This window comes from Pseudopipra pipra, chromosome 2, assembly GCF_036250125.1.
Source record: "Pseudopipra pipra isolate bDixPip1 chromosome 2, bDixPip1.hap1, whole genome shotgun sequence".
Taxonomy (NCBI): domain Eukaryota; kingdom Metazoa; phylum Chordata; class Aves; order Passeriformes; family Pipridae; genus Pseudopipra; species Pseudopipra pipra.
In genome coordinates, this window is record NC_087550.1 from 50,788,953 (window position 1) to 50,812,159 (window position 23,207).

Consider the following 23,207-nt stretch of genomic DNA (forward strand, 5'->3'; position numbering starts at 1 on the left):
ATGCAAATTTTTATGTCTATTACAGTTCAGAATCAATTAGAAAAAAAATAATTTATAGAGTAACAGTTCTATAAAGTCAGCTTGTTTTTTAAAGTACTGCTTAATTAGCTTCAGACAGAGAAGAATTCTGAGTATTTGTAAAATGATTTATTTTATTATTAAAACTCCCTCATTCTGTTTCTGAAAATTCTGTACCTGGTAGCTTTGTGGCCAGAGTCTTGAAAAATTTTGCTGGCAATGCTGTATGATATAAGGCCCTGAACTTTCTTCTGTGTCAGTGATGTTTTGGGATTTCTCATTTTTCATAGTATATCATGATTATATCTGTAGATCATATCAGTGTTCATTTCTACTCTATGCGTAGTAATCCTAGGGGAACAATTATTCCGCAGCCTTCAAAATTGCAGTTAGTTGACTGAGGCACTGACTTTCCATACAGCAAGCATTATGTGTTTATCATTGATAGTGGTGTTGTGTATATTTTGCTGTGAAGCTCATTTCTTTTTTTATGGGCTTAGATTTTGTATGTTGAATTTCAGTGCTTGTTTTGTTCTGAGAAACCAAACTCTTAGGGAGGGAATGCCATTGTTCACACATCAGCTTAATGTTCTACTATTTTTCTTAGTATGTATTTGTGATTCAAAATCACTGATTCTGATTTCATCAGGTAGCTTTTGTTCACTTGTGGTTTTTTTAAAATGAAGTAGTGTCTTTTTCTAGCATATTACTCGAGGATATATAAAGCCTTATAAACACGTCTGCTGAGTCTATCAGAATGAATCAATTCTGTTTTGCACATTTAATTTTATAGACAGAAAAGTGTTGTGATAATTCAATTTTCTTTTACAGTAGCACATCTGATGCTACTGATGAACACTGAACCTGGAACAAATGAACAAATGGAATTGTTAACTTTCGTATTATGTTATTGTTAATTAGACTGTGGGATCTAGCTGATCTTTACTTGCTGATGAAGTCATAGAATCATAGAATCATAGAATCATAGAAGCGATTGGGTTGGAAAAGACCTCCGAGATCATCGAGTCCAACCCTTGGTCCAAATCCAGTCCATTTACTAGATCATGGCACTCAGTGCCACGTCCAAGCTGCGTTTAAAAATCTCCAGGGATGGTGAATCCACCACCCCTCTGGGCAGCCCATTCCAATGCCTGATCACCCTCTCTGTAAAGAATTTTCTCCTGATATCCAACTTAAATTTCCCCTGGCGGAGCTTAAGCCCGTGCCCCCTTGTCCTATTGCTGAGTGCCTGAGAGAAGAGACCAACCCCCACCTGGCTAGAACTTCCCTTCAGGTAGTTATAGACGGTGATGAGGTCACCTCTGAGCCTCCTCTTCTCCAGGCTAAAGTCATGTCTTTCATATTTTAGCAAGACATTATTTTGATAATTTTTAATACAAATGACTAGTTTTCTTTATGCCAACTCTAGAAAATTTTAGCTTTTGCTGTTCTACTTAAAATAGCTAATTGTGAAATACTAGTACACCTATATCTCATTATATGAATAGCAGTTTCAGTTTCATATCATAATAAGCTGATCTGCTGAAGTATGTCCAAATATAACTCCCATGATAGTTTTATATTTCCCAAAGTTTGTGCTTCATACACTTTGGGTCATATGCCAAATTTGGAAAGTTTTTGAAATACATGTTATAGAATATATTTGCACGTGGTTTAATATATTTTTTCCATTACTAAGTTGTGTTTACACGTATATGGTAAGGTACATAATGCATAATGGAGGAAATAAAATGTGTCAAATACAACTTCTGGCTCTAACAAGTCAAAATGTGTACTGTTTAACATGTAAATTGATTTTCTTCATGTTTTTTAGATGTGACACTGGTTTCACTGTGCAAGCTTTGAATGTGTAGATATGTATTCAAAAATTGTGTACTGATTTACAGAGCAGCTAACTGTCCAAATGCTAACTTGAGAGGTGTGATTTTTGCAATCAGATGTACTATTTCCTGTAGTTTTTTGTATTTGCTTACAGGCATAGACATTTCAGCAATAGGTTTTGCCAGAAACATCATCCTCATTAAACTTCTGAATAGTTTTTTTTTAATTTTTGGTAAATCACAGTAAAATTATATATTCAAATCACCTAGTCAAAAGCTTTATGTAGGCAGATACGAAAGTTACTATGTTCTTCATGTGACACCATTCACATAATGTGTAATCTTAATTTAAAACTTTAAGATGTGTCAAGTTTAGGCTTCAATTGGTGTATTTTAATAACATTGTAAAAGGAAGCATTTATAAAAACGTATGGAGAAATTTGGTATTATATCTCCAAATAAAAAATGTGGGTGTAATACAGTAGACTGACATCTCAAGAGAGCTACATAAGCTGTGGCAGTGTTGTATTTGATACGTCTATACTGCTTTTTTGGTGCTTCAAATTGAAATTTTTGTGTGTTAGTAACCCCTAGTAATTTCTACTCCCTTGAGTTCCAGCCTCAACATCAATCCTTTTAAAAGTATAGCAGGAAAACAGTGTAGTCAAGAGCAAACAGCTTTTTCTTTTAGGTGTTTCTAATTCTGAACACCTTTACTAATTTTAGTATAGACAGAAATAAATTCCACATATTGGAAATACTTAGTGCGTGATGCCTTATCTTTCTGATTGTACTGTGCTATGGAGTAGAAATATCACTTCACAGTTGGTGACTAAGCTCAACAGATTTCAGCAGTATAAAAAATGGACAGGTTGTTATCTAAAGTGTCTTTGAGCACTACCTGAAGAAGCTCTTGTTACAGCTGAGAGGCATGGTCTTTGTGCATTTTTGAGAAAACGATATAGGAAAGGAAACTACAGGATGAATGTTAAATAAAACTGTATTACTGACTTTGAATATTAAAAAAAAAAGATTTTTTCAACTAAAAGTTGAAGAAAAATTTTGTGTAAGATTATGCAATGTGGTTTGGTTTGTAGTGTATTAGGAAAGTCCTGAAAATCATGTCCTCAGATACAGAATAGGAGAGAAATCAAAAAATCACTTGTATTTGCACTACCTTGCTGTAAACTGGGTGGCATCTTACTGGTACAAGGGTTCAAACTTTTAAATAGCATATACATTTAGATTTATGTACTTTTGAAACTTTTTAGAGAGTTCAGACATTGATTCTTGCTTGACTTTGTCTTGAAAAATGCTGAATATGCTTGAATATACAAGATTTGCAATTTTTCATTTTTAAAGGAACTGTGAAAAACTGCCTTTATTTCTTAAATAAAAAGGTGTTTGTTAGTGCTAGAGAAATTGCCTGAATGTAAAGATACAAAAGGCTGAGCGAATATACTATTAGTCAAAAAATCCAGTAGAATGTTTAAAAGCTCCTCACAATGTACCTAAGCATAGATAAGTAGCAAAGTACAGACAACTGTAAGTAAAAGGAAGTTGTTCAGAAAGTTGAAGTTGTGTCAAAAGAGTACTTAGAAAAGTATAAGTTATAGCAAATAATATGCAAAATTATTACAATTCAATTTTTTTTCCTGTGCTCGGATGACTAAGGCTTAATAGGAGCCTTTGAAGAATATCTTAACATAAGAAAAAAGCTAAATCATTTAATTGCATCATTGTTTACTACAACACAAGTCTGTGGGGATGAGTCAGAGGAAGTGTCTGGAATTGAAATGTCAATAGAAGAGAAATCAATGTAAGAAATAGTAATTAAAAGGCACCCCAAGTTCCAAAGAAATTTGAATACAATATTTACCAAACTTTCAATTGGGATATATAATCCATTTTTTCAAAGAAATTGTTGATGGAAAATGCTAAAAATTTTAAGAAATGCCTTTGCCGATATTTAGAATTACATATTATCATGCCTGATTTCTTAGCAATCAAAATGGGTAGAAGCTAGAAAAATGGAAACGAAGGATTAGAAAACATATAGATAATATTCATATCTGGGATAAAGCAATGTGCTGATGCACTGGAATTCTTGTCTGCTGCTTCCATTCAATTATTTGTAAGATTCTCACTTTGTAGAAGAACAGGTTTGTGAGCCAGTTGATACACTCTATTCCTGAAGACCTGTGGGCATTCTGAAAGCCTTAAAAAAGAGAATTTATACATGTAAAATACAGTGATAGAAGGATATGAATCAAGTGAGCAAGCAGGAATCTCAGGAGGACTTTTATTTTCTTATAGCGAAGTATGCATTGTGAACTTGATGGTGTTTGTCATCCTCTATTTAGGAACTGGCTTTGAAAACCTGTGTTACTCCTTTTATCCAGATTTGATAGTGACAAATATGAGACAAAGAGTAAACCATTTTTTAATACTTGAATACTTCCCTTGCCGTTTAAGATGTCAATTTAGTTATTTCTAGTGTAGGAAGACAAAAAGCAGTATTTGACTGGACTAGTTATGATAGCGATCTGGGATAGACTTTGTGTGCATGCATGTGTACATGTACACGTGTATTCAAGAAAATCAAAGCTCAGGGTTTTTTGCCTTTTTTGCCTTTCCCAGTCTTAGATGAGTTTAATGATTCAGTTTTGAGGGAAACTTCATGTTTTCTTCTTGAACTTATTTGTTGCGGACATAATGATTCTTGTTAAACAAAGTATTTGAAAGACCACAATACTTGTACTTGGAAGCATTTAACTGTGATGCTTTCTCTGTTTGATTATAAAATATATTTTAATGATATGATAGGTGTCCAAAAATCGGTGGAATGGTAAAGAATAGAGGAAAAATATCAAAGGAAACAATCAGGATAACATCTTAAACCGGGCTGTAAAATTTGCTATTATGAATTTTTTCTTTTTAATTTATAATTTTTGACAGACAGCTGTGATGCAAAGGCAGAGCTATGTGATAAGAATTTGTTAATGTAAGAGCACATAGCTCTGGATTTCCCATCAGAACTGAGTTGTGTTTTGTGTGTAGTGTGTATAGTGTTGAAATTAAATTACACTTTCAGGAATCAAAGTTTTTTCAGCTTTTTAATTGTATGTATGCAATTTTGTCTCTAATCCCGTAAGGGGATGCTGGTAGGTACATCATTACATTTAGGCACAATTCTACTGACTGGACCTGAAGTTCCAGTGACTTGACTTAAAATTTTATGGGTTTGCAAGAATACATCTGTTTGTATAACTTTATGAGACTGGTCACTTATTTTTTTATGCCATTCATTAACTTTATATTTTATAGCACAAAAACTGATTGTACTGATTGTTCTTGTCTTTCCAGTGGTACATGATAAGTATTGTACACATCTATAATCGATGGAGAAACAGTGAAATACGATGTTACGTGAATGGTCAGCTGGTATCCTATGGTGATATGGCCTGGCACGTTAACACAAATGATGTAAGATTTTATTGTCTTCCTTTTTTATAACTTTTTATTTTAAGGTTAATTGGAAAAGAAAAAAAAAGTACTGTATTTGTTTACCTCGTGTGATAGAGTTACAGATTTGACAGATTTAGCTTGAGAAAAGTCCTTAAGAAAACCTGATTTGTTCTGCCAAATAACTATGCATGCTGCCAATGGATACAAAATTACTGATTTTTGTAGACGTGAGATTCTGCATTGGATTCAAGAGGAGATATTTGTTAATCCGTAGAAGATTTCTCTGCTTTTCGCCTTAAGGAACATCAAATTTTAAGTAGGCTCTTTAATTGAAGTAGAACAGACTAGCCTCAGCTATTATCAGAGTCATATTGCTTTAAGCACTGTATAAATATAGTAAGAAATCATTTCGTCTATGCAGAGTTTACAAGTTTAAACCAACAAGAGAGAGAGAGAGAGAGAGAGAGACAAGGATTAGCAAACAGAAGCATGGAGAAGTGTCCAAGGAGATATAATAATCTGAAGTCTTAAATCTGTCTCCCAATTACAAGTATATTTTTCCTATTGTTTCACTTGCAATTAGTAAATAGGTGGTTGACCAATAACAAAAAAATGCTGTGCTAATGTTACAGTATTAATATTTAAGTAATATTGTTAGCAAGTACAAATTAGCTGCTACAAAATTTCTTACCTGCAATACAGAGCAATTTGAGTGGGTCGTAAGCTTTTACAGACATGTGGTCCCTTGCTGGCCATTCAAACCAGTTAAAAGATATTGAGAGGTGTACAATTGCACAGCATTAGTAAGCTTTGAGCAAAGATACAGTGAGCTTGCAACTGTTTGTCCAACAGGTAGAGAGCAGTCATTTTTACCAGAAGATTGCATGCATACCTGTAAATACACTTGTATCTATTAACTGGACTGAGATCAAATAAAAATTTATTCTTACGGGAAATGCATCTGCTTTTATATTGTTTGTAATTTTATTATTTTAATGACATTTTTATAAGTTCCAATTTTAATGTTTTGGGGTATGTACACTCTCTTTCTGTACCTTCTACTTTGGAAAGCTTGAGAGTCTACACCTAATGATGCAGAAAATAGACACTCTTTCTGACCCAAAATTCTGGATGTGACAGGCATACAAAATGGTTTTCTTGTGCTTTGCCTTCAGCTAAAGCTGTGATAGACTTTCAGAGGTTCTTGATCCATCAGCTTGCTACACTTTTGTTATTTTTTTATTTATAATACGATTCTCAGTTTTTTCTGACTGACTGTGTGGGATAACAAAACCTGTTTGTACTTAAGGAAATGAGCTGTCTTTCACTAAATGCTAGAGGCAAAGTTGGATTTGAAAGGAAGGGTTTAAATATTACATGTTAATTAAAGTAGGAGGGCTCTGCTTGCTAAAGCTTCTGATTGCCGTTCTTTGTTCTCTTGGTAGCATTTCTACTTGCAAGAAAAGGCAGGCCTTTCAGTTTTTGCAGAGCATGGGTTTCCCCTTGGTGATGTAAACGTTTTTGTGATAAGTGGAATGTGATGACTGAAAAGCCACTTGAGGTCTCCGAGGACCTGGGCTGTTACTGGTGTGTGGAGATCTGTAGTCCTTCATGACAAATGCTAAGCGGGAAGAGCTGCTGTAAACTGGGAAGAATGAAAAAAGAAAGAACTGAAATTACTCCAGAGTAGCAGACCTAGAGTGTGATTATGTGTAAAACTCAGAATCTATTGAGAAGTTCAATGGCTGTTGTACAATTAATGATTACTAGAAGAATTCAGGAAAATGCCATTGTAATAGGCAGGAATGTATATCTCAGAATATTTAAGTACAAATTAGGAAAAAAATGACATTGGTAGCTCAGACAAATTCCTCAAATAACCATTAACAATGGCAATTGCTCAACATTAATTGACTTAACACTTTCTGACAGTAATGGCACAGTGTCAGGAAAGCCTTCAAGGCTAAGCAAGACTTCAATGAACTAACTGAAAATTATTAGAAATTTTCACCATTAGATTTACCAGGAGTCATAGGGGTCTCATTAGCCCATATTTTACACTGTGCATCCTGGATATGACTTTATGAATCAATATTAATGTATTTTTTTCAGAAGTTTTTTAATTTTGTCAAAATAATTGCTTAAAAAATAGAAAGGGAAATTTTTTTTCCAAGGGGAAAATATAATTAAAAGAGGTATTTGGTCAAAAGGAGGATAAATCAAAGATAAAAAGCTGGATACTTCTTACCTCACCCCATCTCAAGGCTGAGCTCCAGATCTTTGACTTCCTCCTAACTGCTTAGACAGACTCCCCTTTTCCTTGTTAATAGCCTATTCACCTAGATCAGTTTCTGTAACAGTTCACCATATTTCCTTCCATTCTCTATTTTTCCTTAAAGTAAAACTCAGCAGTCAAGCAAGATGAAAAAGCAGGCTTCCTAATGCAGGTTCTACTGGTTTGCTGATTCAGCTCAAAAAGTGAGATGTGAGATGTGATCCTTATTTCCATTCGGTAAAGTACATGTGACTCAAGGAAGCTGACAGAATAGCCTTCAAAGATCCTTGAGCTTCCTGTTGTTGTCCTTTTGTGCCGCATCTTGTATTCCGCTTCCCCAGGTCTTTGTTCTGTACAGGTTTTTTTAGAAGCACCAGAAGAACTTAACATGAATCCTGCAAAATAGCCACAAAAATCACTTCTAATCCGAAAAAATAGGAAGTGGATAGATGGAAACTGCAAAAGGTCTTTGTACAGAGGGATAGTTATTAGAAGAAGGAATGGAAAATACCAACTCTTGTGACTATAGAAGGCAGAAGAGAATTAGGTCAAACTAAATCATTATAGCCTGTGGTCATAGAGAAAAACTGTGCACCGGCTGCAAACTAGAAAAATCTGTGTTTGGGGATTTTTTTTGTACTAGAGATATTTAGCTCTGTTAGCACAACAGTGAAAGAAGAGGGCATTTCAGCATGTGTTCTTGTGAGTTTGCAGTGGGAGTTCTGAGTATAATTACAAGGAACTTCAAGGCTTTCGTATTTCGAGAAGGCAATAGGGAAGGTTATTTGGTAATTGAATGTACTATTCTAATTTTCTCTGTTGTATTTTGACCAATTAATAGAAAACAAATCCTAGCAGACAGTCATAATAGCATTGTAATGCAGACCTGTAAACCAGTTAACGCTACAATATTCAAAATTAAGTTGTTCACCACAGCAAAGTAATAAATGATTGATAATGGTTGGTTTATCTTTTTAATTACAGTCTCCCTTTATTTTTGGCTTCAGCAGCTGTGCATTAATATTATTTCATTATTAATATTGCTTTTTTCTGGTACAGAGCTATGATAAATGTTTTCTTGGATCTTCGGAGACTGCTGATGCAAATAGAGTGTTCTGTGGCCAGCTTGGAGCAGTATATGTATTCACTGAAGCACTCAACCCAGCACAGATTTTTGCAATACATCAGTTAGGACCTGGATATAAGGTAATAATGGATCTTAAAAGCATAAAACTGGAAAAAGTAAATGATTGATAGATATAATTGGAAGATACATATGGATGTAGATATTCCTCCTAGTATCATGTATATTTTTTCATGTGATTTGGTTTCAGCAAAAGAAGACTATTTCTTCAAGTATCCTAACTAATTTTGACTTTCCAACAGCTTTTTGGAAGATGCAAGTTTCTTTAAAGCTTAGCTGAAATACGTTTGTATGTGAAATTTATTACTTTGGGTCATACTCAAATTAGAGAAATTTTGTATTCAGTATACTGAATACCGTGGGAATAACTTTCCTCTCTATTCTCTGTGTCTAAAACCTGAGTTAAGGCAGATTAACATTCAGCAAGGCATAATAAACTAATTCTTTCAAATGCATGGTTTCAGACAGTTCTGCTGAAGTACCAGTTGAACTTTTTACTCATGCTTTGCCAGTGACATTTGGGGGACAGTTTGGACAAATTAATGGTGCATGGATCTCTAGTCAGACACTAAAGTGCCTAGTGGATAATACTTGAAAATTAATCTAACCTTGGATAAACACTATTGAATTTCTACAATCAATTATTCCCAAATTTTCTTTTTTTTTATTTTTGAAATCTCCTGTGATCTGAACTAGACTTTCAGTTTTTTGGTATATGCAATACACTCTGAAAATAAAAACCTTTAAAATCCAAAAGTAAATATCAACATTTAGATTCTAGTAATATTAATTTTGTGTGCTGAAATTGACTGCTCTAAATCATTTGATGATAGCTAGCACTTGAATGACAGCGAGAGTTGCAAATTTCTTTAATGGTAGGTGTGTACTGTGAATAACCAAATATGTGTCAGCGTTACTTGGAGAAGAGGAAATCTATTGTATATGGTTGATGGTTAAAACTGCCCTGAAACTAAAAATGTTCAGTCAGTCAATAGATATGTATTACCTGTGCAAACAAGGAGTATTTTATTCCAAACTTAGTACTGTACTAAACAAATATTTCTGCAAATATATTTTGGTCATACAAAAGAAACTAATATAACTTTATACTTCTTAATAATAAATGTAGTAAACCTTTATGAATTTATTAAGTTCCAGAATTTGCAGCAGCATACTGATGTGATATCAAATAGGAATAATGTTTTCATGTGTTTCAAGAACTGAAAATTATTATGAAAAGTTTTGTGAGTGTTGAAGGGGTTGATAAGGCACATGTGCTTTCATGATAAATGACATTTCCAGTAGTTATTACACTAACCTTATTACAGTTTTGTCAAATTGCCTTTCTTGATTCATAGGCTTCCATTAAACTACATTTCTTCACACCTGTACCTTCTTATTGATTTTTTTAAAAATTCAGTTAGATAAATTTAATATTTTGGAGATATTCTTCTTTGGTATATCATATTTTTAGATTTGGTCATGTACCCAGCACAGTTAATGCCCCCTTGTTCTCTGAAGGAGTTTCCTTCCTTGTCTAAAAATCTGAAAGTATACTTTACTAATTAATAGCAGCTGAAAAGAACAGGTTCACAGAGTGGACCCTAGAAATAACTTTTTATTTAACTTCCTTATTTCCAAAAGGAAAAAAAAGGACAAAACAGAAGACTTTTTTCTCGCTTTCTTCCAACCCAAGATCTATCCACATTCAAAAAAAAAGGAACCACATCCTGTAATTTAGAGATCTCAGAACACCAATTGTAGCCTTCACTCAAAGCCTGCCTGTTTCACATCTCATTTAACTTCATTTCTTCAGTTCAGAATACTTAAGTATGGTATTTCTTAATCCAGAGGAGCCTCAATTGATATGTAGCTTGAATTGCTGAACATTAGAGATCATATTCTTGCTCTTGCCTAACTTCCTAAAGAGCAACTGTTCTAGATGCATTGTGAACTCTGGTAGTGCCAAACTTTTTCTCCCAAAGGAAGATTATTCAAAATAGTTGAGAATTTTTGGAGAGTGTCTTCATACATATGTTTTTTTCTTCCCTATGACAGTCTGTGGTAGTTCTTTTGATTTACAGTTCATACTGTGGTCCATTATATCTGAGGATCTGATTCTTTAGGGGAAGCAACCATCCCTCTACCTACTTTGTTCATGAAAAGAGACTATGATTTTGCCTATCATTCAGCTGCCCTCACAATCATTCCTAATGCTCCTAGTCTGCAATGACTGCCATTGAGACCTCTGGAATGCAGAAAAATATGTGTAATCTACCAGCATACAGGACAGTGCAGTAGGCACACAGCTGTGAATATACATAGTATGTATTGTTGCAAATAACACCAAAGGCACAAAGTTCAAGAAAAGGCAGATCTTGATCTACAAAGAAAAATGAATCTGTTATACCTTGTCCCACCTCTGTTCGGTGGTGCAGGTAGGATTAACTAGAGAAGTCATTAAAATAAGCCTTATTTATTATGCATATAAAATAATTATATAATTATGTATTAATTATCTAATTATATTTTAAATATTATATATAATATTTATATTATTTATAGCACATTACATGCTTATTACAGAGTGTTGTAACATAGAAACAGTTAATAATACTTCCATGCTGATCTTGCTCAGCATGTCCTTCTGAATGCATTTGTTTGTAACCAGCATGACTTAGTACAAAGATTTATTTGTTGATCAAATAGATGTTTCAGTTTGAAATAAATAATAAAGAGGGGAGGAGGGGCAAATATACTTAGAACTATGTGATTTGTCTCTTCCCTGTTGAGTCATCCTAAATTAATCCATAAGTTATCTTGAAATTTAAAATTATATTTAGTAGAAACATAGTAGGATTCAATATTTGCATTCCTAGGTTTTGTCCGTAATAAAGCATGCTCATTTTGAGCCTTGTTCAGCCTTGCTGAACAGGACTTTTACCTATTGTGTTGACACTTGACACTTGTTAGAGATGGAAGAAAGAAAAAAGAAATGAGAGCACACTTTCTCACTGTGCTTGTTCTGCTGCCCATCCTTGTTCCCAGGCAGCAAAGAAAAGCCTGTCTCAGCTGGGATTCCAAGGGGCTGATAAACAGAATAGAGGCGCAAGGAAGGTAATTTGGGAGAAAGAGATGCATCTGATAGCAGTGTTTGGTGCTGTTTATAAAGGAATGTTTCTGAAAGTCCTGTCCTAATAGCCCTGGGAAATCTGTGCCACTTCTCTTAACCCTCCCACAGACATTTCAAAGGAAGTTATCAGATTATTCCATATGTTGCTCTTCATCAGTGCTGCAGTGTCAATCTTTTTGTTACATATGAAGGCTGGAATATGAGTATATTCATGCATACACATACACAAAACAACACTGAAAATTCAAATTTGCTTAAACCAATTACGTAGTACAAAACATTATTTTATGTGTGATTGCTGAACTTATAGTAGCAAAATGGAGTGAATAGTAAATCAAAAAGCAGCACTCTTGCTGCTAAAGGAAAAGGGAGAGCTGCTGGTGTTTAAGCAATGCTCCTGATCAGGCACACTGCTGGAGTAATTATTGGCTCTCTGTTCCCTCTCCCATTCCTGTAGGAGCTACAGCTATCCTTTATATGGATCCTGTATATATTTTTACCTGATATAGAATATGTTGAATCTAAGGCTCTTTTTTGCCAGCTTGATGCTTTCACACTGCTTGTACCAGACCTCAGAGTAGCATTCCTTCAGTGACCAGTAACTTACCATTTACTATTTGAGCTCCTGTGCTCAACAGCCTCTGCTATCCTCCTGAGGCTGTATTTTCCCAAGTCCCCAGTATGATATGCATATGCATAATTTCTTTTCTCTTTCTGTAGATCAATGTTAGTAATAAAGTATCATACATCAGAATTTGTAGCCTCTCTTTCCATTCCATATAGTAATCTTTTGGGTAGGAGATCACCATTTCCAGTTTATGATTTGTTAGGCTTTGATGGCAGAATGTCCTTTTAATTCCTTTTCTCAAAAAAGTGTGAGGCAGTATTATATTGTTTCATAACATATTTGTGCCTGACTTTCAAATAATGATCTCTGATAAATAAATTCTTGAGACATATTGAACACTGAAAACTAGGAGATAGATTAATGCCAAAATTTGTTTATAAAACTGATTTAAGTTAAGCAGTTTAGAATGTTACAAAATTTCATGGCAATGAAAGTATACAATTTTATGTTGAAACACTGACATATTTAAAACAGCAAAGTTATGAAAAACTGTATAGTGGAAAAACCTTTAGAGTTTTGGAATCTGACAAAACTTAGAGGCATGAAAGATTTTCAGGGTAATAGATGTTTTCATTTGACAAAACATTAAAATATAATACATGCAGCATGTAGATATCTTTAGAAATCAATGGAATCACTATATTTTTTTCCTCTGCAGAAAGTGCACAGAGTATCTGTATGGTTTAAAATGCCCTCTGGGGAGAAATACATCATCACCTTCCTCAGGACAAAACTATAATATGTAGCAGTCATTTTCTGATAAGTGATGTAGGCAGCCATATAAACAGAGAGCCAGCTCTCATGTTCTAAGCGTAATACTCTTTGTTTGGGGTTTTCTGCTTCAGTAAGTAGTGTGGCCCAATAGGAACACATTTCTAGATTAAAACATTTAGTGCTGAGAACTGAATACTCACAGTGTGTAGATTTTGGGGTTTTGACTTCAGATTGGTTTTAGTCTGATCCTTTGGGCTGAATGAATATCACCTATTGCAGGACTTTTGAGTTTCAGCCTAAAGGAAGTCTCTTTGGTTCTGAACAGTTTTGCAGTATGAACAGAGTAGTAAGTGGGAATCACTGGCAGTTTACCTACAAAACAGACTCCTAACCCAAACGCAAATCACAGAATCACAGAATGGTTCAAGTTGTTTGAAGGGACAGCTGGAGATCATCTAGACCAACCTCCTTGCTCAAACAGGGCTGTCTAGAACTGGTTGCTCAGGACTATGTCCAGACAGTTTTTTTAGTGTCTTCCAAGATAGAGACTCTCTCACCTTGCTGGGCACCTTCACAGTGAAAAAGCGTTTCCTGATGTTTAGAAGGAACCTCCTGTGTTCCAACTTTGGCTGTTGATGCATGTCCTGCCACTGGGCACCACTAAGTAGCCTGACACCCTCTTCTGTTCACCCTCCCTCCAGATATTTATACATGAGATCCCTTCTGTGGCTTCTTTTCTGCAGGATGAAAGTCCCAGCTCTCTCAATCTTTCCTCACAGGAGATATGATTCAGTCTCTTCATGATTTTAGTGGCCTTTCATTGCACTCCCTCATTAAGTCCATGGCTCCCAGTGGGAGCCCAGAACTACAGGTGTGGTCTCACCAATGCTAACTAGAGGGGAAGAATCACCTCCCTCCACCTGTTGGCAACACCCCTCCTAATGCAGCTAAAGATATCATTATCCTTCTTTGTCAAATGTAGATTGAACCATTCACTTATTGTCGCCCTTACTAGTTGTGTTTTCTGTTATGGTACCTGCACCTCATACGTTTTCAGCATGGCATTGCAGCCTCCCTTCTGCCTGACATCACCCAGACTGGGATGCTGCTGACCAACAGATCTGCTCCAAGCAGATCTCCCAGCAGCTGCAGTCGGGTTCCCACTCTATTCAGATTATGCTCCACATACAAATGAATGCTAGTCACAAGACCTTCTATTGCCATGTGTCAGTCACTAGAGCAGGTGCACTTTCCCATCATTTGGCTGTTAGCAAGATAATTTTGTCAGCATTTCCAGCAGCAGTGAGAGCTCTGCAAAGGCTGAATAGGGTTTATGGGGTTATGTTATTGGTAGGAACATCTAATTTGTTTGGAAAGAGCAGTTGATAGCCTATAAATTGCCTGTTTTAATTCTAGCATGGAAAACAAAAATCCTAATGATGGTACTTTTCAATAGTTTCATGACATTTCATACTGGGGGGGAAAGGGGAAAAGAAAATTTGGTAGGACCAAAGGGATATAAGGAGTATTGTGATGGCTATATGCAGTGAGAAGTAAGTAAAATTATTCATATTAACCTCAGAAATAAATTATTTTAAACTGAGTAAATATTTTAAAAATATCTTACATTTTTATTGCTTAATTAAATGTTGGTAATTTCTAACAAATTTCCTTTGTTTGTATCAGTACAGCACTGTGTTACTACTAGTTGTCTTCTTGCCACCACTAAATGGTTGTTACAATAGTTATATGCCAAGTAAATCTGACAGTGCTTTGCAGAAAGGCAGAAATCTATCTTCTTGTGCTTGATTGATTTGTCAGTGTTGCCAGAAAAACTTAGTTTTAGATAAGATACGAGTCATGGTATGTTAGGAGTAACAGAATTTTTCAGCCTTCCTTGGAAAAGCTCTGAGTTTAAGAATCATTAATTTGAAATACGGCATTTATAATTTTATTTGGATTTTATTTTAGTATAAGTAGCTCATTTATATATACTCCTGACTGTTAATGTAGCATGGATTTTAATGCTGTTCAAAAGTAACTATTCCTTTAATCAAGATGGTATATCATTTTATATTCTAATTTGAGTGAGTCTATATAACCTAAAATACAAAGTGATTCATTTGTTCATTATTTTTAATGTGTTATATGCTTACTTTTTATTTTAACATATTTATAGCTGCTTAATCTGACACTTTTTTTTCAGGTAGTTACTTCTGAAACTTGTTAACACTGATGCTGAAAGGAGAGATACTACATACAATACCAAATATTGTATTGATGCATTGGTGTGGTGTAGAGTAAATAAAAAAATTGTCTAATTGTTCAGTAGCATTAGGCTACTGGTAAATAAATGAAAACAAAGTTTAGTAGTTTCTATATGCCCTCTCAAGTCCCATGTAGTCTTTGCACATTTTATGGCAAGGTTTTTGTCTAAATTAATTACTTTGTAAAACTTCTGTTTTTTTTCAGAGCACGTTCAAATTTAAATCTGAGAGTGACATTCATCTGGCTGAGCACCATAAACAAGTGCTATATGATGGGAAACTTGCAAGTAGCATTGCTTTTACTTATAACGCGAAGGCTACTGATGCTCAACTATGCCTTGAATCCTCACCAAAGGAGAATCCTTCAATTTTTGTACACTCCCCCCATGCTCTTATGCTTCAGGTTTGTGCTGCTAAATTGATGTTATGAGATTACTGTTAGCTGAACATCACTTGTATAACCAGAGGATTTGTGTGCTAGTGTACAGAGATTGTTATTTTGTATTATATAAGCTCTTAAGATAGCTTTCACTTGACCTGTTCTTTCTTCGCTCACTTTCTAAAGCAAGAGATTATTTCTCCCTTAAGAAATATATACTTCATACCTTATATAAGGCACAGTTTGCCATGATAAAGAAGTTTTTCTGTTTAATGTTTGCCTTAAATATAGTGATTATAATTTAAATATAAGTAAGGAAAAAAAATTAAAACAGGTTTGCGTTCAATTTGGTGTTAAAGTGCTCCCAAATTATATTTTAAACTGTCCTTTAAAATTGAGATTAATTGAGGTTTTTCCTTTTTTTTATTAATTTAGGATGTGAAAGCTATTGTAACCCACTCCATTCACAGTGCAATTCATTCCATTGGAGGGATCCAAGTTCTTTTTCCTCTCTTTGCCCAGTTAGACAATCGACAGCTGCACGACAGTCAGGTGGAAACAACAGTTTGGTAAGCTACTTTCAACCAAGATTAAAACTAAATAAAGCTTAGCATATTTTTGTTTTTATTGTGGGAATGTGCTATATTTTTCTGCATTTTACCCTTGTTTCCTCGAAAAAAATATTATTTTTTGAAAAGTAGTTTACTGTACAATATGTAAATTGTATTAATCTGATGAGATTCTAGATGGAACTGGCATAAAATTGATATGAGTAAATAATGAATTCAAATCATTCTAGAGTCTCTAAGGGTAGTTGGGTAGTTTTATGACAGTTCTTCCAAATTCTGAAAGAAACCAATGTGCTTTTACTTGACAGTGCGGTGTCAAGCTTCTCAAAGTCTGTGTCATTTGAACCCATATTTCATAACATTCAATATTAATTCATTCATGATCAGAAAGTCATAGAGCTATGATCAGTTATCAGTCAAAATGTTAAAATTGTGGCAGTGACTGGGAACACACTAAGAGAGTTTTAAGCCAGGACCCATGAAGTCTCTGCTCTAATACTATGGAAGACATCCCTAAGTTGAAGAGCTTGCACAGCTGTTAGATGAATGCTTCCATGGGTATCTTGAAAAGGACTACTTAAGAGTCTGTCAGTACTCATGCTGACTTAGAATCATGGAATCCTTTAGGATGGAAAAGGCCTTTAAGATATTGAATCCAACCATTAACCGAGCACTGTCAAGTCCACCACTAAACCACGTTACTAGATGCCACATCTGCACGTATTTTAATTACCTCTGAGGATGGTGACTCCTTGCTCAAAGCTAGCTCAGCTATAATTATTTTTGGAAAGAAGATCTCCTGCCACTTGTTTGTCAGAGCAGGCTCCTGTCCTAGTGTCAACATAGGATATTTAAACTTCTCAGTAGAAATGTGTGGCCTAAATCTTTGGAGGTAACAAAACTGAAAAGGTAGTGCTGAAGAACTGGTATAGTGTTTCCCTGTAGGATGATCTGTAACCAAAGCCTGATAGAAAGCATTGTTTAGGGGCTACATAAGCTGACTTTTGTATTTGAATAAATTGTTAAAATAGATGCATAATGCAGAACACATGGCTTATTTTCCTGCTTAGAATATTATTCTAGTAATTATTCTGGATATTTTCTATTGCATTAGATAGTTCATTAATAAATTAGTTAACTTAAAAAATAACAAATACAAAAATTGCTAAAAAATTTGAAAAATTTAATCAGAAGTGATACATTGCCATAATTTCTCATGAAAGATCACTTGTCTCAATTTAAGAAATTTATCAATCTGGTGATGTTTTGTCAGTCATCTGTTTTCCCCTCTGGTAACTCAAGTATATGTAGCTAAGATGACTGCTGGTTTTTATTTGTTTCTGTAGTGTGAAAAGTTGATGTATTTCATGAGAATATTTAAGTACAATGTTAGAAGTAATACCACAGTCTTAAAAATTGTGAATTCTACTTCCAAGCGGTATAGTGGTGCAAATTATTTCATTCAACATTAAAGTCAGAAAAGCTGGTTGTGTATTGGCTCCTGTGGGATATTTACTTTTTCGTAGTCTGTTTTGCAGGGTGTACCTTGCATGTATGCAATTATGGTGAAGTAAGGGAAATAGAAAAAGAATGCTTGGTTTGAAATGAACTCAGAAAAGAAATCCCTGTATATTTTATGTACTGGCAAAGCAGTAGGCAAAAATGTTTTATTCTAATTTAAGGAAGATTATGTGTGTCCCTACATAGGAATAAAATACATGTTAAATTCATTAATGATCTGAATCTGTAATAGAAGACTAAGTAGAAACTAGATCTGTTTAAAAATTGAGAGCTAATGTAATATAAGTTTTAGAAGTTGAGATAAAGACTAATTCTTCCGAAGTGTGTGGTCTTCCCAGTGAGTGAGAACATTCATAATCAATTTAAAATGTACAGAACATTTCTGGAGTTTGTTGAACTGTAAGCAGAAAAAAAAAATAGTTCTTGAATAAGTGAATGCAGTTCTGCTATAATTAGATTATATTCTAAACAGAGATCTGTAATTCATTATGTGATTGTACGAATGCATAATACAAAAAGATGTGATCCTAACTCAAGAACATATTCAAAAAATTTTTAAGCAAATGGATGCTTGATGAGATGTAACTTAAATGTTGAATTACCACAGTTTTGGTGTATGTGCATTATTTTATCATATTTTATTTAATGGGATATTGTTATTGAGAACAATAATACTTTAAGTGAACAATGAAGTAGGCAAATAAAAGAACAAAAGATGCTTCATGGAAGTATACTGTTATGTTTTTAAAGGCTTGTGTGGCTGTAAAATTTAATTTTTTCTGGTGGCCAACTGGAGGAATGTAGAAGTTGTACCTCAGATAGTTGTGCTACCTTCTGTCCTAATGTTTCCTGGGAGGTGAGAATAAATACTTTGATATCTCGGTGTAAGTGTCCTAGGTTTCCAGATTACATTTCTGAATCTTCCTCACCTTCTCTCCTGGAAATACCAAAATCTGTTTAATAACTTCAGGGTTCTCAGTTATTTGTTTTGTTGTTTGGTGGGTTTTTCTTTAACATTGGAAGACGTTTGTTAATATGACTGTGAGGGAACACTTTGCTTTTCGATCATCTTGATCCACTTACAATTGCAATTTTTCTATATTAATAGATTAATTGTAAATTAAATTTTAAATTATAAAGCAGGGCAATATGAATATATCAAGTTTGTGTTTTAATGGTATTTTTAATAAGTGTTCTTTATTCCTGTTATATGTATACCCTTGTGTGCCTTATCTACATCTTCCATGAGACTAAGTATTGAAATTAACCTACAATTCCACTTCTGAAACACTGAATAGATTCTTATGCTCTCATACACTGAAATTAAAAAAATGGAAACTGTTCATATCTTAAGTATTTTTTTCTCAGGTGAAATAATGCACCTGCTGTTCAGGAGAGTGGTGCTTAACTACATTGCCAAGACTGCTACTTTTCAGCTTGCTTTTCATTACTCTGGTTAGAATAAAAAAATTAACAGTTTAGGTCAATAAGGTGTTTTATGTAATGAAAAGAAACATAGAGTGCTTGTGGTGCACTGAACATGACTGGATGCTAGGTGCCCACCAAAGCCACTACATCACTTCCCTCAGCTGTCCAGGGGAGAGAAAATATATCAAAAGGCTCTTGGGTCAAGATAAGGGCAGGGAGAGATCATTCCCCAGTTACTATCACGGGCAAAACAGACTCGACTTGAGGAAATTAGTTTAATTTTTTACCAAACAAATCAGAGTAGGATAATGAGAAATAAAACCAAATCTGAAAGACATCTTCTCTCCACCCCTCCCCTGTTTCTGGACTTAACTTCACTCCTGATTTCTCCGTCTCCTTTCCTCAATGGCACAGGGGAACGGGGAATGGGTGTTCCAGTCAGTTCATCACTCATTATCTAAGTGCGGCTTCTTCCTCCTCAGCGAGAGAACTTCTCACACTCTTCCCCTGCTTCAGCATGGGGGTCCCTCCCACAGGAGACAGTCCTCCATGAACTTCTCCAATGTGGGTTGCACAAGGCTGCAGTCCTTCAGGAGCAGACTGCTCTAGCATGGTCCCCACAGGGTCACAAGTCCTGTCAGCAAAACAGCTCCCACATGGGCTTATCCCTCCATGGGCCCACATGTCCTGCCAGAAGGCTGCTCTGGTGTGGGCTTCCCACGGGGTCAAAGCCTCCTTCAGGCATCTACTTGCTCTGGTGTGGGGCTCCTCCAGGGGCTGGATATGTGCTTCACCATGGACCTCCAGCCTCACCATGTTCTTCACCAAGGGCTGCAGGGGCATCTCTGCTCCTGTGCCTGGAGCACCTCCTGCTCCTCCTTCTTCACTGACCTTGGTGTCTGCAGGGCTGTTCTCACTCCTCTCTCTGATTGCAGTTGTTGGGTGGTTTTTGCCCCTGCTCCTTTATGCCAGAGATGCTGCCTCTCTTGCTGATGGGCTTGGCCTTGGCAAGCAACAGGTGTGTGTTGTACTCAGCCGGCATTGTCTCTGTTGGACATGGGGAAAGCTTCTGGCAGCTTCTTAACAAAACCAACCCTGCAGCCCACCTGCTACCAAAACCTTGCTGTGCCAACCCAATATAATGTTTTTTTCTGTTATGAAGCCGCTGTTGTTACATTTGGTTAAATTATATGGTAATATGATATGAATTTGCTTTGTTCACTTACGGTCTCTTGTATAAGGTTATGAACTAATTTGAGTCTGCTGAGCATTGACATACAGACTGACTCTGACAAGGTACTGGGTGTGCAGTCTTTGGCACTGACCCAATTTCATCCCAGAATAAATAACAAGTTAATTCAGATGAGGTTGTTGCTTCGGACTGTACCACATTGGGAAAACATTTGAAAATAGAGGGAACTGTAGCAGTTTCATTAAATAGGTGAAGTCATTCCAAGAATTGTTTTACATACTTTTTCTAGAAGTTCCTAACTGGATTCACTAGATTGCATACACGATACAATAAAATTTAAAAATACATCTACTGTTTATCATACTAAATAAATACAGTGCCTTAACTCCTTAAAGGTAATATGTACACCCACCTAGAATTTGTAGCAAAGTAAATGTAAGCAACTTTTCAGACAGTTTTATTGCTGACTCTATGTTCACTATTTAATATAGATAGCTCTCTTACAGAGTGTATTGCCCACCTATTCTAAGTCAGTGATATGGAGACATTTTTGAAGGATGCAACAACTCCTCTATAAAGTTTATAAAGGTTCCTTTCCCAATGTTAAAATGTAAATGTTTAATGTGTTTTACTTTGGTCAATTAATATCTCATTAAATTTTTCTTTTGTCTTTTTACTATTTTTTATATTCAGATGAAGAGGTTTTGGGTTCCTGTCTGGTAGTGTTGCTGCATCTACTTTTTAAGATTAATAGTTTGATAAAAAATAGGTGGTTTTCCTATCAGTTTCTGCAGATATGAAACAGCACAGCTTGACAGGAATTAGGATTTGATGTATTGATTTTTTATTAGCTTATTATGAAAAATCCGTGGATTTCCGATAATTTTTGTTCATGTCTTTAGTTTAACTGAATTTATCTTAAGATCATGGTAGCAAATAAGATGAATGCCAAGTAGTATCCTACTTTCCTAACCTGTCCTCTCATCCTGTCTTTCAAGACTTTTCTTGTCACAGCTGGCACAGGTATTTAAACTTGAGAGGAGGTATGGAAATAATTATTTCTGAGGTTGTTACATTTGCCTTTTTGCCTCTGATGGAGAGCCAAGGTCCCAGTCCATTGCTACCTGTGGTCTACAATTTAGAGTTTGCAGTGTTGAGTGCTGATAACCCTCTCCCCATGCCTTTCAAAGGGAAGATTGTTGAGTATCACTCCTAAAATTTCACATCTCTAGTGTAACCTAGCTGTACTCAGATAAAATTGGTTGTACTGGAATTTTCCCAAACTGTGACAGCAGGAATGTGACTTGCCAAATCAGACTGCCTGGATGATAGTTCCACTGTATCATGTGATAGAAATCTTTTGTAAGCTACCGTACCTCTGCATACTCCAGAAGATCCAAGGACTATTAAGGGTGGCTAGTTTATTACTGGAGTCCATATCCCAAAATGTTTTGCCTGTAAGCAGGGATGACTTGCCTCTTTAGTTCTCCCACACAACACCTAGTCATCTGACTCATTTTATGAATGAAACACATTCAGTAGTTTTCTTTGATTGGCCTCAGCACGTGTTACAAGAACAAAAATCAAAAAGGCAAAAGAAACAAATCATTTCCCCTTTTTCTCCAACAAGCTTACAGACAGAAAAAACACAGTTAAACTGAAAGCTAAAGAAACACTTTAGAGAGCTACCATAGCTGTAGCTCATGGAAACTTCCTCTCCATCCCCACCATCCATCCATCTCTTCTACTCTGGGTTTATCTTACCTCTAGCCTGGTTAGGGGAACCCTTCTTGGCTTTGTGGCACATAGGCTTTAGTGGCCGTGACTGCATAAATACTCATGAAGTGACTATTAATGTTGCAGCAGAGCAATTGACTGTTTTAAAACATGCACATGTTTTTGATTTCATGATTTAGCAGTGAATATAACTTGATGAAAATCCCGTTTTGTATTTCCAAAATGTATTATAAGTGCAGTGAAAATGATTTCTCAAATCCTTGCTTAGCCTTTGTGCTTTGATTTTCTTCCTGAAGAACTGAAGTAAGGAAGGGGAAATCATTTCTTATCTTCTGTGCAGCATAATATATTACCAATATAGTAATTGATAGTCCTCCCCGAGGATTTCTAAGTTCATACTGTGAAAAATAGTAAATATTCTGATGAAGTAAGAAATTTCTTAATAAATCAGACAAAGTCATTTAAAACTACTTGTTAATAATGCAATGTAACGGTCAGCCAGCAGATGAAGAGCAATAATAATAATAATAATTTACCTCAATACAGACAGTATTGTGTTCCGAGTTTAAGGGGCAAGTGCCTTGAGAATTTGTTTAAAAACAAAACATTAATTGTTGTTTTATGATTTTTCTTAATACCACTTTACCTGTTTATGCTGATTAGTTTTCAATAGTTATCATATTAACAGCCTGTGATGAAGTTGATCATACAGTCTTTTTGTATTATTTTGGAGAAGCTGACAATACAAATGGAGTAAGTTTATAAAGGTTCCTTTCCCAAAGAGAATCAGACAAAACAAATACATGCATCATTCTCTTTTATGTAGACTCTTAAAGTTAAATCATCTGTTATTAATCAGAATACTTAGATCTTCACAGAAATATGCCTACTTT

At 35.2% G+C, this 23,207-nt stretch overlaps 1 protein-coding gene across 11 annotated transcripts in view; it reads left to right on the forward strand.

Annotated features, from left to right (window-relative positions):
* Nucleotides 1-23,207, forward strand: part of NBEA (neurobeachin) — a 473,951-nt gene that overhangs the window by 101,105 nt on the left and 349,639 nt on the right. For all 11 annotated transcript variants that reach the window (XM_064645536.1, XM_064645533.1, XM_064645538.1 and 8 more), the window contains exons 7-10: nt 5,226-5,345; nt 8,662-8,808; nt 15,694-15,891; nt 16,303-16,436. In XM_064645536.1, coding sequence (XP_064501606.1) covers nt 5,226-5,345; nt 8,662-8,808; nt 15,694-15,891; nt 16,303-16,436 — 599 coding nt within the window. The remainder of the gene's footprint in view (nt 1-5,225; nt 5,346-8,661; nt 8,809-15,693; nt 15,892-16,302; nt 16,437-23,207) is intronic.